Genomic DNA, 17,632 nt, shown 5'->3' on the forward strand with positions numbered 1-17,632 from the left:
ATGTGACCTGAAAGTAAGACAGCTCTACATGTCAGCTTGAGGTTCACCTCATTGGCCCCCAAAATTAATACCCAAAATTGGACTAAGCTGATTCTAGACTTCTAGCACTCCCAGAATCAAATCAGAATTATTCTGGAGAAAGATAACATTTTAGTCTTCAAATTATTTATAAAGCAGTTTTTCAAGTAGAATGACATATAGTGAGAGATACTCAGTCACATAAGTAGACATGTGACATGAATGAAAGCTAGTAGAAGCTGTAGAAATAGACTTAAAGGGTCTGTACTTATTGGAATATTAACAAAATTTTCTAATTGTGCTTTATTCAAGGAGTTAAAAAAGAAGATTAAAGCATGTTATGGGGAATTTATTTGAAAAATAATCCAATAGAAAGTCTACAAGTGGAAAATACAAAAATTGAATTTGGATGGATTTAACAGTAAATTAGACATTATTGAACAGAGGATTAGTGAACTGGAAGATAGAACAGAAGAAAATACCCAGAATGTAACACAGAATAACAAAGAATAACAAAAAGGTGGAACATATGACGAGAGTAAGAGATGGAGGATATAGTAAGGGGGGCTCAGTACACTTATTTGGAGTCTCAGGAGAAGAGAGAGTGTTAAAGCAATGTTTGAAGACATAATGATGAAGAATATTCCCAAAATGATGAATGATACCCACCCACATATTTAAGAAGTCCCAACAGATTCTAAGCAAAAAGGGAAATATACTATAGTTAAAAATCCTAAAAACTAAAGATAAAAAAAAATCCTGAAACTGGTAGAAAAATAAGACACATTATCATTGAAAGAACCAAAATTTGACATCACCTACACATCTGTACTGATGGATTTATTAAAAGAAAGTTATTCCAGATGCAAGAGAGAAGGAAGGAAGGGCAGTGATATGGTACATATGTTGGTATATCCGAATGGACAGAGACTATGTAAAGCAATAGCAATGCCTTGTGACTTTAAGATATAGGCACGTATTGAATGGATCACTGGGTGTTATACACAAACAATGAATCATGGAACACTACATCAAAAACTATGATGTAATGTATGGTGACTAACATAACATAATAAAATTAAATTAAAAAAAAAGATATTTGCAGAATTAAAACAATGCCCATAATATGTTGCAGGAGGGAAGAACTGTAGATAGTGTTGTGAAGTTTCTGTGTTTTCCATGCAACAGTTAATCACTAATTAATAATAAATTATCATTTGAGGAGGCATGTGATTATGTAGGACAATCATTAAATGAATAGTATAACTTGTAAAGAATGTACAACTTCCAAATTGCCAGTGTTCAAATAATGAAGAATAAGTATTAAAACAATTGAAACTAAGACCAGAAAGGAGAGAAAGGGAATGTAAAGTGGGCAAGACAGTTAGCATTTAGTAAGATGATTGATTTAATCCTAAATATATCAGTAATTACATTAAATATACATTGTTTAGCTACAGTAATCAAAACAATGTGGTATCTGTGTAAAGATAAATATTATCAATCAATGGAACAGATTAGAAAGTCCCAAAATAAACCTTCAGATATTTGGTTTCCTCAAAGGCAATAGTGATAATTCAGTGGGCACATGGTGTGTGGTCAATTACATATTCATTTGAAAATAACAAAAACAAACTGCAACCCCCATCTCCTATCAAGGTACAAATTTAATCCAAGATACATCATAGGCCTCAATGTAAGAGCTAACATTATTAAGCTTCTAAAAGAAAATATATGAAGATATCTTCATGGCTGTAGGCAGGCAAAGATTTCTTAGAAGAGACACACAGAAAGTGTGAATAATCAAATTAAAGAATTGATGAATTGGGTTTCATCAAAACGAAAAGCTTCTGCACTTCAAAAGATACCATAAAGAAAATGAAAAAGCAAGCTATGGACTAAGTACTAAGCTATGAGACAAGGATGATCAGCAATGGGGACTTTCCTTTAAAGTTGGTGGGAGTTTAAAATTGTTACAAACAGTTTGAAATATTGTTTAACATCTACTGATGCTAGAGATGTGCATGTTAGATGACCCAAAATTTCACTCCTACATTTATATTCATTAGAAATGTGTGCACGTGTGCACCGAAAGGTATGCAAGATTGTTCACTGCAGCATTATTTTCATTAGCAAAAGACTGAAAACAGTTCAGATATCCATCAACAATAGAATAGATAAATGTGATATACAGTAGAATACACTGTATAACAATGAGAAAGATTTAACTGCACTTAAATAACATGGGTGACTGGGGCGCCTGGGTGGCTCAGCCGTTAAGCGTCTGCCTTCGGCTCAGGTCATGATCCCAGGGTCCTGGGATCGAGCCCCACATCGGGCTCCCTGCTCCGTGGGAAGCCTGCTTCTCCCTCTCACACTCCCCCTGCTTGTGTTCCCTCGCTCGCTGTGTCTCTCTCTGTCAAATAAATAAATAAAATCTTTAAAAAAAAACATAACACGGGTGGCTTTCACAGACATATTGTCCCACGAAGGGGCCAGATTCAGAAGAGCACACTGTGGTTCCATTAATGTAAAGTTTGCACGCAGGCAGAGCACACCTATACAACTTAGCAGTACTTATTTGGGTGCAAAAACAATAAAGAAGAGCAAGAAAGAGATGAACATAAAGATCAGGTTCGTTTGTGAGAGGAAAAAGTTGGTGATCAAGTAGGGTGCTTTTTGGGGTGCTAGCAGTGTTCTGTTTGTTTACCTAATGGCTCTGTGTGGTTTCGTTTTTCGTATATTCATTGGCTGTAAGTTTGTTCTGTTTTTTTTTCTTATTGTGTCTCACAATAAAAATAGTTTAAAAAGAAATATGTAATGGTGTAGATAAATGTTAATATCTTACATAATGAAGGCATGTGACAAGTATGTTAAAAACATAATTTTTAAATGTTTGTGTGCATAGACACATGCACACACACTCACAGCAGACACAGAATAAAAACACAGGAAAGATATATGCCAGAATGCTAACAATGGACATCTTTGCACTTTACGCAGAATATATACTATTTTATAACTAGGAAACCCTTCATTAAATATTATTTAATAAAATTAACACCTGTAGAGGGTGTTGTCAAGACTGGGTTATTTATACTGTGTTGTTCAGGGAAGGATTTAAAGCTGCTTTATATGCAGTAAATAGCATTTTGAACAAAAGACATATATGCAGTCACATAGAGACACTTCAGGCAATGGTGTGGTTATTAACAAAATATACTTTAGCTGCAGCGGCAATAATGGAAATTACCCAACAATTTTTTAATCCTACACTGTTTCTTGAAGTCAGTAGTTCCTTGATCTTTCAACACAAAAAAGAACAGCATTTTTATGTAGCTAGTTAAAGGAAAACTGCAATTTGGTTTTTTTAAAAAAGGGAATATTGTCTAAGGCCACAGAATTTGCTCAAAACATCCGTGACTTCAATTGCCTATTAAAAAAGCAACAGTGCCTACCTAGCAGGGTTGTCTAGAGTGTAATGTGATAGCATATAAATGCTCAAGTAGGGGTTTTAGTACACATGACATGTAGAACTGATTTCTGGGAACTTTTGGAAAGGAAGACTAGCACTGAGATGAAGAGTTTGGGTTTGGGAATTGGGCCTGGATTTTGATTCCCCGCTCTACAAATGAGCAATTGTGTGTATTACTTAATTTCTCTTCCTTCGTTTCCACATCTTTAAAATAAGGAAGATAATAACACTGACCTCAGAGGGTTGTTGTGGGGGTAAAACAAAGTGCCCAGTATAGTGTCTAGCACAAAGTAAATATCTCTATAAATTTTAGCTCTTGTTGTAGAGCTGTTTTATATGTGACTTCAGGTTATCCGCAAGAATAGTTAAGAGCCTGGGACAGTAACCACTCTTTTTTCATATATATAACACCTATAGCCTTTCAAAAATTTTTTTGATAATTGATTATTGCTAAGCCTAATGCCATGTATATAGTTATTTATGGGAATATTTGCCATGATTAGGCATAAAATATAGTCTGCAACCTTGATATGAAGTTGGAAATTGGGAAGAGAGGAAATGGGGAAGTAGGTAGAATGCATAAATATTTCTCTATTTCTTGAATTTAACTATTTTTGTCCTCCTATCTGCTCCTCCCCCACCCCCCAGTATCAGAGTCTCAGTATAATCTCTCTCCAGATTGTTTCCATTTCGCATTATCTGTTTCTGAAAAAAAAAAAGTGTTTTTTTTGTACCAAGTCTTGCTATCTTATTGAATTTCATTTTGATTTTATAGGGTGGAAAAAGGCTCTCCGTTTGAAATTTGTGTGTAGGTGTGTAGGAAGGTGGGAGTGAGGGAGGGTAGATGCATTGCTGTCATAGAAGACCTTCCTTGACCAGTATTCTGAATCATTAACCACAAAGAGCCAGTGTTCCATTGTGTTCTTTCACAGACTTAAGAGAGGTTGCACCTTGTAACCATGAGGTCTCCAAGTCTATTGCTTTGTAGGAGTATCCTGCTTCCTATCCCTTTAATTGGTTTACTGCTTTCTGAGTCCCAGAAATAATATTTATTTTGCTCAGAGAATTTTGAGCTCAGTAAAGTATAGACATTTAAGCTTCCCAGATTCTGTAGCAAAGGAGCTTGGAAATTAAATAATGGTACTTACTTTTTTATGGTCTTTTTTCAGAGGTTGAGTACTTGAAAGAGGAAGAACATAAAATGTGTGGTGTCTTCTTCCTTAAGATTCTATTTTTTTTTTTTTTAAGTCTCCACTGGGAACTTGAGGACTTCCTTCTTATATGAAAGTTGAATTGCAACTAGGACTGTGCTGAGCTCTGTCTGCTCCTAGTCTCTGCAGCACTCTTGAAACCCTCTGATGTTCATTTTCTCTAATATGCTTCAGGTTACTTGAATATCTTAGCTGGACGGATTTGAGGACATGTTGATTAAATATTGAATGGGGAGCTGGTATATCGCCTTTTCATATACCTGACATTTGAAGAGTCCTGGATGCAATATAAAATGAGAGTAAATAGTACTCTATCAATATTTAAAGTCTGTATGGAAAAATCATATATACACCGCCCAATTTATGATCTCTGGGTATATCAATTTAGTGACACAGTGACAGGCAGAGGAATAATTTTAAGAAAGCCAAATACAGTAGCTGCCAGCTAAGAAGAGAATTAGAAAGGACAAAAATGGACAGTCCTTTCCAAGTAGCGCATCCCATACACGTGCCATCATGATGAAGTACCTTTTCTCCTCCTCCATCACGTCTCCTATTTCCAGAACACATAGAAACTGGAGTGGGTATTTTTCTTCTTTTTGAAGGTTAAAAAAAAAAGGCATATATTATTACTCAGAAGAAGTATGGAGTGTGGTCAGTTCAATTCATGGTTGCTTGAGCATCTCAACAATGTTCTCAAGGCCCTGGGCTCTTTCCCTCTTCTGTGCCATTCTAGGGGTCCACTGGCTTGCTCTTCTTTTCTCAAAAAGCTACAGAGTGAGGTGCGTAATCTGGGAGGGTAGCATGGGAAAAAAGACAAACTGATTTTTGAAGAGGTTTTAATAATATATCTTGGGCATTTGTGCAAAATCAGTGACTCTGTTTTTGAACATGTAAATCTAAAACACATATATGCTCAGAGAAACATGTAGGCTCCAAAGCCAGTGTAGTCTTGAAATATGTGAGGATGCAGAGTGTGATTTGCTTTGCTAGATCCCTAAAAAATATGTTGGTACTTGACAGTGTTCTCATTTTTGCTTTTTTGGCTGCACATACAGGTTGAAAGTTTCCTCTAAGTTGGTTACTTTCTTTTTTCTTTTCTTTTTTTTTTATCTTGATGGCATATTTCCCCCTACCCATGACCTCGGGACAGTATAGATGCTCAGTGAATACTGCTGACTGATTGACTATGGTGTTCAAGATAGATGTTTCAGTTACACAGTGTCTTTTTCTCCCCTCTTCTTTGGCTGAAAACCATATTCCTGTGAACCTGGTGATTGTTGAATTTATACCAAAACTTCTGCACTCTTCGCCAATCAAATCAAACACTGGGAGGTTGCAGTGGGGGAAGGGCAGACATGATAAGCTCTTCAGAGCTGTACCCTTGAAGATTGTGATTGCTCTAACTTCCTCTTGCCTCTTTCCCTTTGGAATATCTTCTCAGAATTAACACTCCGGAGGAAAATAACAAATGATATACACTGGAGTCAGTGTCTTGGTTGCACTAATAAGTTTCCTGCTCTGTAAGGTATGAGTCATGTTCAGAACACTCTTCTGTAAGCTTAGCAGAGCTTGGTTGGCAAATAACCTGGCAGAAGTCATTCAGCTCTCTACAGCTCTGTCTAGTCAACGAAACCCAAAGCATTTTGGACCCAGGTCTGTCTATCCTTTTTACTGTGCCAAGTATGTCATTTGCTCTCCTTATGTCTAGGCCAGTTTTACCTCCTCCTGGAATCCTCTCTCTAACCCCATTGGCCATTGAGAAAACGGGTTACTTCATAGGCTCTGTCCACAGTTACCACTGAATTGAATTCTAAGCAGTTTAAAGGTAGTTTCCTGGCTAAAGACATTATCTCATCTTCCATTTTTACAGTACCTTCAACTCCTGACCAACTTCTTACTCTGAAACTGTTTATTCCTGAACTTATTTCTCCAGCTGTCTCTTACTCTTCCCATTCTGGGTGTCCACAGTTACATTTTTGTTTTATTCACGGTTTTGTTTCCTCCTCCTTAGTCATTGGTCCCCAACTTGCCGATTACAAGCACATTTATTTCCATCATGTTTTCTGACCCTTAGCGACCAACATTTTGTCCATCATTAAATGGCTAACCTAAATATGTTTTGCTGTACAATGAGGAGGGGGTCTGTTTATTGCACATAAATATCTAATGTATTGACTTATTCAGTAGTTTGTAAGGATCTGGGCTTAATTTTGCCTTTTTTTTTTTTTTCAGAAGCTTTGTCAGAAACCCTATTGTGGTATGTGATTTCATATGAAGTTCAGACAAGCCAGGAATAATAGGAAGATTTTATGTGTAAAATTGACTTTTTCAAAGGTGGTTTCTATTTTTAAAGGGAAACTGAAAAAATTGGACTATAGCGAGTTTATAATTTTTTTATAATTTTTTATTCAATCTCAGTGCTTTTGAGTTATTGAAGCAGTTCTTTAGTAACAATCGGTTTTCCATGCTAAACATTCACAGTGTTTGTGTTTTTTTTAACCTATTTTTTTATAGCCTGACGAGAATGGAAAGGGTTTCGAAGCCAAATCTATGATGGTGTGCAGAAGATGACAACACTGTGGCAGCGAGTAAAGAAATATGCTGTCATTGTTTTTATTTCACACTCTCCAAATTACCTGTGATGAGCTTAAGAGGTTTCATTCATGCATAGAAAAATTTTAATTATTCATAGTGCTTTGGTGTACCATAAAAGTCGAATTATTAACACTGTAATTTGTTCAGATAGCATTTAGTAGGAAAGTATATCAGAAATAATTAATTGTTCTCAAGATATGATAAGGTAGATATATCTACAGAGGGCAATCAAAAAGAGTAGCAGTAGGATATTGATTGCTTTTTAGAGGAAAAAAAAAATCTGTTACATTTCTAAATGTTCACAATTGTGAGAGGCAAATTCCCACTTGGGAAGGGTGTTTTCCAGGTTGTTTCACTGCCAAGTGTTTGACATTGTGTGGAGTCTTGGATGTATAGGGCTTATGGCCGTCTTTGGGAATGACGTACCCCTAGGACCTCGGCTTTCTGCTGTGAAAGCTCCTATTTTCAAAGCCTGCTAGTGTCAGTAGGAACGTTCCAGTGGTCTCTCGGTGCTACTTCTAGTGAAAAACCAAAGTTTGTCCCCCTGACTCTGAGATAGCTGCAGAAGAGGATACCTGTCCGCTAACAAAATAAATTTAGAATGCTGCCAGCGAGTGAACCGCCTGTTCTCCACTGTTTATGGGATTTGACTCTTTATCATTTACTAATGGAAATAAACCTTGCTTCCTTTTGGTCTGTTTTAACATAACTGCACGCTACAGGCGTGATTTATAATCATTCTAAAGTTAAAAACATGTCCAAATTGTATGATCGTTTGCTCCGAGACCATCCATATTTTTCCCTTTCCCTTTTTCTGTCTCCTTGACCTAGCAGCAGGAAGCCTTTGTTTGAGGTGTTCATCTGGAACAACTTTTCCACACTTGTTTTCATGTTCCGTTAGATTACAGGGCAGCAGGCCTACCTTTGAAGCTCCTTTCTCTTTTGTTTCTTTGCCGTGCACTCCAGTAATTAACTTTGTCCTTCTTTTATTTGTTCCAGTCAATCGCAGGCCACTCTGCTGAGCATCTTCTCCCAGGAGTACCAGGTTAGAAGTTTTCTCCTTTGTGAGGGTTGACAGGTGCCTAATTGAATGATGAATGTCCCTTTATTTCTTTGTAATTGAACTGCCAGCTCTCTGATTGGGTTGGAGGATGTTCTCCTTTCCACATCAAGCACCGCCTGCGTCTCAGTGGAGGCCTGCCAAGCCTACCCATCCATCTGTCTAATAACATCTAGCCTTTGCTTATTTGGTGGACCTGTAATAAATTATGCTAAACCATTATTATTCTGACAATAATAATTTCCCTGTGTTGCGTGGTTCCATGTGCTAAATGTTTGCTGACTTGCACTGTCAGTGCTGCTTTCCATTGCTGACAGAGATGATGATAAATGACCATTGCTGGAGTGGCAGAAGGCAAGAGAGGCAGAAAATGGAGTCATTTATCATGAGATGACAGGTGTCAGTCAAGTGGCAAGTCTCTATGGAATTACTTTTTGTAGTTTTCAAATAAGTTGTTTTTAAGCAATGTTCTTCCTGGTTAAAAATGGCAATTGGATTGTAAAACTAGAGTGCAGAGGACTTAGATGGAATTGAATTGAGGGAAAATTAATACAAAGGTTGAAAGAGAGAACAAGTTTTTCTTTGCCCTCTGCAACCCTAAGCAAACTTATTTAGATTCAATTACTATGACCCTGTTGGCTTTTACATATATACTGTACCTTGTGGTACAGGCTGAAGACATCCTGGCCAAGCATTAGAGATTAAAATGCATAGATTCATAAAGTAGAAGGAAAAAAGACCTACCACCAGTCAAATCCCCAAACTATTATTCAGCTTGCCCTATGTGCTAGATATTAGGATGGAGGGATGTGTCATTCTGTTCTTGAAACTGATGTGTGACACAACAAAGATCTTTTTTTGTTTTGTTTCAGAAACATATTAAAAGAACACATGCCAAACATCATACTTCAGAAGCGATTGAAAGTTATTATCAGAGGTATGACCTGCCTGCCCCACTAGAGGGTATCATAGTACCTATTAATTGTAATAATAATTATGAATAAATTAGGTTACTAAATTAATTGTCTATATAACGTTTCAGGGCATTGCGATACAAGTCTTACTTAAGACTTAAGGTATATTTTTTTAATGATTTCTCAAATGGTGTGTTTAAAGAATATGGTGAGACTGTCTTGATTGTATGCATACTACGTAAGAGATCCTTACAGTATTATGAAATCTCAGTTGGCTACTTTAAACTTATTGTAAGTGCATATCTTGTATAGATGCATGTTAATACACACATGTATCTACATATATGTATGAAAGTTCTCAAATCAAGTTTTCTTATTTAGATCAACAAATTGAAAAATACATTAGAAAATAAGATTGAATTTTGGTTTACTTCTATCTTGCATCATAGGTATTGGGTTTGCCATTTTAGAAATGGAAAATAAAGACATGTCAAGTAAGGACATATGGAGATAGATAATAATAGACAACTGTCACATTTTAAATGGGGTTTTGTATTTTAAAAAGAAAATCTGGGTATTAAATCACCAACATAGTGTCCAGGGGATATTTTAATTTCGGCCTAATTTATTATAAATAGTTTTCAACCTCTGTTCTAAAACAGAATGTTTAAAGTAGTTTTTTAAAAGAAGAAGACAGTAGGAAGGGAAAAATGAAGGGGGGTGAATCGGAGGGGGAGACGAACCATGAGAGACTACGGACTCTGAGAAACAAACTGAGGGTTCTAGAGGGGAGGAGGGGTGGGGGGATGGGTTAGCCTGGTGATGGGTATTAAAGAGGGCACGTATTGAATGGAGCACTGGGTGTTATACGCAAACAATGAATCATGGAACACTACATCGAAAACTAATGATGTAATGTATGGTGATTAACATAACATAATAAAATAAAAAAAAATAAAGTAGCTTTTTAAAAAAAATTCTAAAAATGATATTGTCTTTGTAATATGACTGAATAATTTATAACTGTAAATGGTAATGGTTTGCATTAGAATTGTTGGTTGGTTTCTTAACTATTTCAAGGACATACTGGAAAGGAAAGCTATCTGAAATATGCTCTTAAATTATCACACCTAAGATTGACAGATCAACGTTTCTGTGGCGAGAGTGACACCACCAATTTTAGATGAATGATTTTTGTGCACGAAAATTTTATGAATGAAATGAGTATCTAGAATAAATACGGTATTGTGTTTCTGGAAAATCATTTTTTAAGAATTGAGAAGTGTTTATTGAAAATAAAAGGTATTGAAGTTATTAGCCTTTTAAAAAATTATACACTGTGCCATGTACGATAAGAGATGTGTTCAGTTTTCAGTAGTAGCGTCTGTTAAAGATACACACACCACATATGCACACACACTTTTGTGTCTAGGAGAATTCCCCTCTAAACAAGTCTTTGTAGAATTTGAATTGATTTTTTCCAAATTTATGGTCTTTTCACTGACATCAACATTTGAATGCAAGTTATAACCTAAATCATTCATGAAAAATGAAGAATGTGTCACAAAGTGCTATGAAGTCAACAACAGCTTTGGAATCCAAACCCTCCAAAGAAAGACTGAAAAGTTACTTACCTGTCACAAAGTACATTTTTGTTTATAAAAATGATCATCTTAGGCCGTCATATAAAAGTTTGGTTCTATGTCCAGGCTTTAAAGCTTTGGTAACATAAGCAGTAGAAAATAGAGCCTTTCCTAGAAATTTGGAGATCCACTTACAGGCCATGGGGCTGCCCTCTGACAGTCATTTTCATTGTTGTTTAAAGGTCATTTTACTTAGATGATTTCTAAGACCTCTCAGTGCTGCTTTTTAAAATTTAGTTTCATTTAAAAGTGTATTTAATTATTGAGGTATGAACATACTTCATTGGATTATCTGAGTAGGTCAAGCCAGAAATAAAATTCTTTCCTGTAAATATGGTTACTTAATGATGAACATTTGGGTGAGCAATAAGAATACAGAAATATATACACATATATTTATATTTATTTATAAATTTATTTAAATGTGAGAATCTCAGTTGTTTAAGGAGTCACAAATTTTGAAGTAGAAATGTGAAGTTAGGCTGTAATGGACAGTCTAATAAGAAAACAGTCTCACCAAATTCTTACTTGACCACCCTGTTCCCTGGCTTTTTGCCCTGAACTCTGTGCTTGGAGATGGGCCACACTGTTACCTTTCAGATGGATTGACCACACAGCCTCTTGTAAACGTGATGGTTAAATGTCCCTGTATTCTCGAAGGTATATTGGCCTTACTAGAGTTTTGTTTTCCAGCTGATAATAATAAAGGCAAATTGTATTATATCAAAACATATCTAAGCAGTTTGACAATACTAATACTTTCTTTAATTATTTTTCTTTTATAAAAGTAATACATATTGTAGAAATTAAGCACACCTGTGATGGTATAGAAAGGAATGGATGATCGCACATAATTGTGGCAGCCACAGGTAACCACTGTGGTATTTTTCATTCTAGTCTTTTGTCAATCCATTTTTGTATAGATGAGGTCATACTATATATACCATTGTGAATCCTGAATTTTGTACTTGGAAAAATGTGTATAACATAATATCACTTTGTAGAAAGCTTTCTGTAAACATTTTATTGATTGCATTATTTCATCATATGAAAGTACCATAATTTACTGAATTATAACTGTTGAACATATATGTTTCTAATGTTGCAATATAAAAATAATACTGTGATAAACATTTTGGTACATAAGTGTTTGCAATTTGGATTAGTTTTTTTAAGATTTCTATGTATAATTACTGGTGCAAATAATGAGCATTTAAAGATTTTATTATATGTTGCCAAATTACTGTCTAGAAAGTTTATAATGATTTCCCCCAGGACCTAGTCAGAGAATTCCTTTGTCTCTGCATTCTTGCTAGTGTTAAGATGATCTCAATTCAGAATTCGAAATCTGTATTTATAAACCATATAGTCCACAGTGTGATTCCATCATGGTTAACTGAAAGTTCAGAGTATCCAAATATCAGCTGAAAATGTTTTCTCAAGCTTTTGAATTATTGAGGAAATTTCCTCACTTCTTCATGTTGTGTATGTACAGATACAGCTTGGTGTTCATTTTGAAAACAGCTCTATTCTTTCCCCCCATATCAATGGCATTTTATTTCCAAACAGGAAACATACTTGGTAAAATTTATTTAGGTCCATCCAGACTGTTGCACAGGGGCATGTATGCACACACACAGACACACTCACAAGTGGTCAGATTTGCAGAGCCCCATCAATGGCAAAGTTTAGAAATGTTGTCTCCCATCTTTTCCCTTCTGCCAACATACACTGTTTGAGGGCAAGCTTTATTAGCTTTAGAGAATCAGATCAATTGAATTTCATTCAGATGTTCACATGGAAGAAAGGCTAGCTCAAATATGTTATTGACATTACATGACAAAAATACTTTCTGAAAATTTGAACTACCTTTTTTGTTTAATTATCACAACTTACTTTGCACTCACTGTGTCCCATCTACCAAGCCAGGAATCAAGTATACAAATGTGAATAAGACATGGTACCTGCCCTCAGCTGCTCTGTTTTAGTGGGAAAAATTAGCTGCATACTTGGAGATGGGCTCCAGAAATTTTAAAAGTAGAATCAACAAAGGGTGGTATTCAGCTGTAAGCTTAGAACAGAATTTTGGTAGTTTTTTGGTTATGCCATTATAATTTTGAAAATAGTAATTATTATAAAATAATGAAGATCAAATAACTTTTTAATATTTTAAATCAGGGGTGCCTGGGTGGTTCAGTTAGTTAAGCATCTGCCTTCAGCTCAGGTCATGATCCACGGTCCTGGGATCAGCCCCACATAAGGCTCCCTGCTCAGTGGGGAGTCCGCTTCTCCCCGTACCCCTTCCCCCACCTCGTGCTCATGTGTGCTCTCTCTCTCAAATAAATAAATCTTTAAAAAATATTTTAAATCAGTACATATCATTTTAATCTTAGATGCTAATAAATCTTTCACACTCAAAGAAACATAAAATGGACTTTCCGTGAAGATCTTTTAAGGGTGGTTTCAACCCACAAGGTAAACATTTCTTAGCCCTCTTATGGCAAAGTTTAGAGGATGGCACATAGCTTCTGTGCAAAGTAGTTTTAATTTACAAATAGGTATTAGGAAGATGGCCCAGGTTACCTTAATGTAGTATCCATAATCACATCCTTATATCTCAGTTATAATTCAGATCTTTGCTAAGGATCTTTTGGATGTAAGTTCAGCATTCATTTGTGTAGGCCTCTCCCAAGATGCTTCCAGTCCAATTGAAGAGAGAAACAAACCATTGTAAATGTATGGAAAGTCTACACTGCAAGTTTGCACAAGATGTTTTGAGAATACAGAGAAGGGTAGCATTAGGAATTTCTGATCATGTCCTTACTGAATGTTTTCTGTAATTAGTATGCTCCTTTGATTGCATATCTAAAAATTTGAATAAAACTGATCTGTCACTTGGTATAGAAGACAGTTAAAGTTCCTAGAAAGGAAAACTTATTTCAAATTAATTTTCACTTAATTTCTTTTCCCCAGCACTTCTGAAGTGTTACGGAATATAGTTAGGAAACAAATTGGAGAATAAATATATTCAGAAGCAGTCTACCCTTTTCAACATTTGAAGGCCCCTCAGTCGACCTTGGGAGATGGGGTTTCATTTCAGAGCTTTACTGTTCACTGGCTAAGAGAGCCCAGACGGGTTTCATCCGTACCCTGGGGTCTTGTTTCTTGGCAACTAGGCAGCTTTTAACAAGCTCATAATTAGGAATTTCCACTGTATTAAGTATGAACATGTTTCTATATAGATATAGTGGGTTATTGTTTGACCATCTCCTGTTCTTTAAACTTAACAGAGGCGCTCCATTGGTTAATGGTTAATGCAACATTTACGTGAAACCACAGAGTTTTGAGTCCAAACAACAGTTCCCTGGCATAGGCAGTGGTCTGAGGTCTAGCTACTCTTTTTCATTTTTTCCTATCAGCTCTCAAAGCTCTGCTCTGGTCACACTAGAGCCTTTCCTGGTCCTCAGACACTCCGGGCACATTCCCGTCATTTGTGCTTACTGTTGTCTTGCTGGGAACGTTCTTCCTCCCATGGCTCCCCGCTTGCCTTCTTATGGGCCTCGACCCACGTGTCATTTCCTTAGAGATGGCTTCCCGACCGACCCGTCTAAGCTTCCATTTTATCGTAGAATATCTCAGTATATTATGTATGTATTTCTGTGTTTTCATTCTTTGTCTCTCCACTGCAATATCTTCTCTGTGATGGCAGGAACCATGGAAGTTTTATTCCCTGCTGCTCCTTCAGAACCTGGAACAGGCCCAATACAAGTTAGCTCTCAGAAATATTTGTGGGATAAATGAATGTTGAGTAGAAAGTCGTGAAGATACCCTAATATCAGTATAGGCTTAACTAATCTGACCCAGAGTCTGAACTCTGAATGAATGTGCATGTTTGGTGGCTTTGAATGCAGGATTAGTTGATCAGACTTGACCGAACGGATTGGTTGTTTCCGGAGCAGCCCTATCAGTGCAATGGAAATGTTGTGAGTTGATGTGAGGTTCTGAGCTAAGCTGGTTCCCAGGGACCTTTCTCTAAACCACACTTGCCTTTTTTTTTTTTTCTTTTCTTCTGAAAGTGCTTATTTCTCAATTAGATTCCTAAACAGTTTTTTCAAGGAAGTCCCCAATATATGGAAAATGAACTTATTAGAATTACTTTGAAGTTATAATGATCCTGAGACTTCCTGCCTTGAATAATTTACTTTTATTCCACTTTGTTTATAGGAAAATCATAACATCTTCATAAACACACTTGTGAAATAATACAATTTAGTGTCTGCTTGTGGTAGTTACGTGGAAGACCTCATCTGTTGACTTTGATTTTTACTATCAAACAGATATTGTTAGTTTATTCACTCAAACGGCATATTGTAGAGAAAACATCCATGTTGAATTCTCTTTTCTTATCCAGTATGGCTTTTAAAAGTTATTAAATCAGCCATTTATTAAAGAAAAAATATATGTATGTATAATGCAGTCACCTATTTTAAGCCAAAAACTGTTTTAGGCATAGTAAATGGAATAAAATACAATTCTTCTACCCTCATCAGGCTTTCAACCCTGCATTGGGGGATGGGTTTGAGGTGGACAAGTAGATACAATATGATGCTGTGTTAAGTGATGGAGAGATTTACAAGGTGCTCATCGATTGTACCTTGGGACACCTAACTTACTCCTGGCTTGTGGTGGATTGAAGAAAGTTACATGTAAGCTGAATCACGAGTTCTCCAGGTGAAGGTTGGAGTGCAGAACAGTGACTATAGATGAGACTGACCGAGGACAGTAGGTGGGAACCAGATTATGAAGAAATTTGTAAGAGGTATTAAGTGGTTATAACTGAATCTTGAGATTTAATGTGGGGCTGTGAAATGTTTTGAGGAGAATGGCACGTTCAGATTTTTGCTTAAAAAAAAAATCACTCTGGCTTCCATGTCTGGGATGGATTTGGGGAGGTTTTTTTGTAGGTTTTTTTTATAATGGAGTTAGGGAATGAGGAGGGATGGAGGTTATGATAGAAATCCAGGACATAAAAGATGATGCCTTGTATTGCCTGACAAGGTGTGCTGACCCACCGATGACAGGTCTGCTCCATTTGTTTCTTAATAAGGTGTCAACCAATGGATGCTTTTTTTCGAACCATAAGAGTAAACTCACTTCCTTCACATAAGGTGGTTGTGGTATAGATAAAGCCAAGTGACAGGGCTAGTTCTTTTCAAAGTCACTTCTGTCTTCATGGAAAGGAAGGGAGCCCAACCTGCTCATACCTCACGCCCCCAACTTGAGTTAGTAAGTTGCCAGTGGTTTTGAGGTAAGTTTTTTTTTTTGTTTTCCTTTTCCCTTCAATGCTTTTCCTATGACAGTAGCATACTTTAACTAGAGTTGAGCGTGGCATTTGCCCAGGAGAAACGTGTACACACAGGGGATGCTGACAAGTCTATGCTGGCCTTTTCTTGTCACTGCATTACCACTTGGCTTTGTCTGTCTAGGTACCTGAATGGAGTGGGGAGAAATGGAACTGCCCCAGTGCTCCTGGAGCTGGCCAATGAGGTAATGTTATTGTTATTATTTTACTTAAACCTGCATAAAACCTAAGGGGCCTATCTAGAGTAGCTTTGCTTGGAATTATAATTAACCTTAAAGAAAGAGGTTTTGAGGTGCATTAGACATTTAAATTGCTCCCTGGTCTCTTTGTAGTTTTAATGATTGGACAAAGAACTTCATATATTAATAAATCAGTTAACATAATTAGTCTACTTCTTTTAAAGTAAATGTATAAACAGCTTCTTGGTTTCTTATTTTGTGAGAAATTTCAACCAAACAGCTCAGGACATGCTCATCTTTGGATGTGTTGTCTTAATTTAGTGTGAGAAATACCTGTGTTACGTAAAGAGACATATGCCAAGAAAACCTATGCTAATTATTATAAAAATGAGGAGAGAAACTGTATACTTAAAAATGTAATGTTTATTTGATGTATTTTTTTTGTTAGCAAACTTATTATGATAAAAGATACATGCCTTGAAAAGTCTCTTTATATGAAGAAGCATACTGTTCTTAGTAACACCAAGTATAAAGTGATTTATTGAACTTATTTGTTAACTCTGATCTGCTTCTGTTTGGGGAAACAAATAATAGCCTTACATTTAAAAAAGGAAACCCTAAAGATTTCCCATGAATGAAGAAGCTATAAAAAGTTCATAATAGTGGCAGAGAGCATACTGAAAAATAAAATATTTAATTCCTAAACTTTGAAATATTTATCCACTGTAATAAGAGCAATACAATATTTAGTCTAACTTGGAACTGCTTATGCAAACCTCACAGGGATGGAATGCAATGTACACTGTTTTCGTGTTGCATTATAATGGAAAACATAGAAGCAAGGCAGAAAATGTGTGTTTGCATTAAGATGACTCAGTACTGTGAGCATTAAGTGTTGTGGTAGCAGCACGTTCTACATGTTACATTAGCAAGGAAGGATGGTTTCTCTCACAGCTTCTGTCTGCTTTGCGCCACTACAGTCAGCAAATGAGCAATTACCTATCAGTTACTAGAAGGTTTTAATAGTCTAGGCAGTGTCTACACCATCTGATACGATAGTTAACATATAAAATGCACTTCTCCTCCTAGCAAAACATGTATTCTTACTTTTTTCTACTTCTAAAGCAAGGTAGTTTTTAAATGTCTTCAGACTTGTTTGTTATGAGTTGATT

General features: G+C 36.2%; 1 protein-coding gene across 7 annotated transcripts in view; it reads left to right on the forward strand.

Annotated features, from left to right (window-relative positions):
• The window catches only part of CDIN1 (CDAN1 interacting nuclease 1), a 203,364-nt gene that overhangs the window by 41,618 nt on the left and 144,114 nt on the right, over positions 1-17,632 (forward strand). For 5 of the 7 annotated variants that reach the window (XM_073876767.1, XM_073876766.1, XM_025884398.2 and 2 more), the window contains 3 exons: positions 8,302-8,347; positions 9,235-9,299; positions 16,406-16,466. In XM_073876767.1, the coding sequence (XP_073732868.1) occupies positions 8,302-8,347; positions 9,235-9,299; positions 16,406-16,466 (172 nt within the window). The remainder of the gene's footprint in view (positions 1-8,301; positions 8,348-9,234; positions 9,300-16,405; positions 16,467-17,632) is intronic. The other 2 variants (XM_073876769.1, XM_025884403.2) reach the window with 1 other exon arrangement.

The sequence above is a fragment of the Callorhinus ursinus genome, unplaced genomic scaffold, assembly GCF_003265705.2.
Source record: "Callorhinus ursinus isolate GAN/ISIS: 27379988/994484 unplaced genomic scaffold, GSC_fseal_2.0 scaffold25, whole genome shotgun sequence".
Classification (NCBI taxonomy): domain Eukaryota; kingdom Metazoa; phylum Chordata; class Mammalia; order Carnivora; family Otariidae; genus Callorhinus; species Callorhinus ursinus.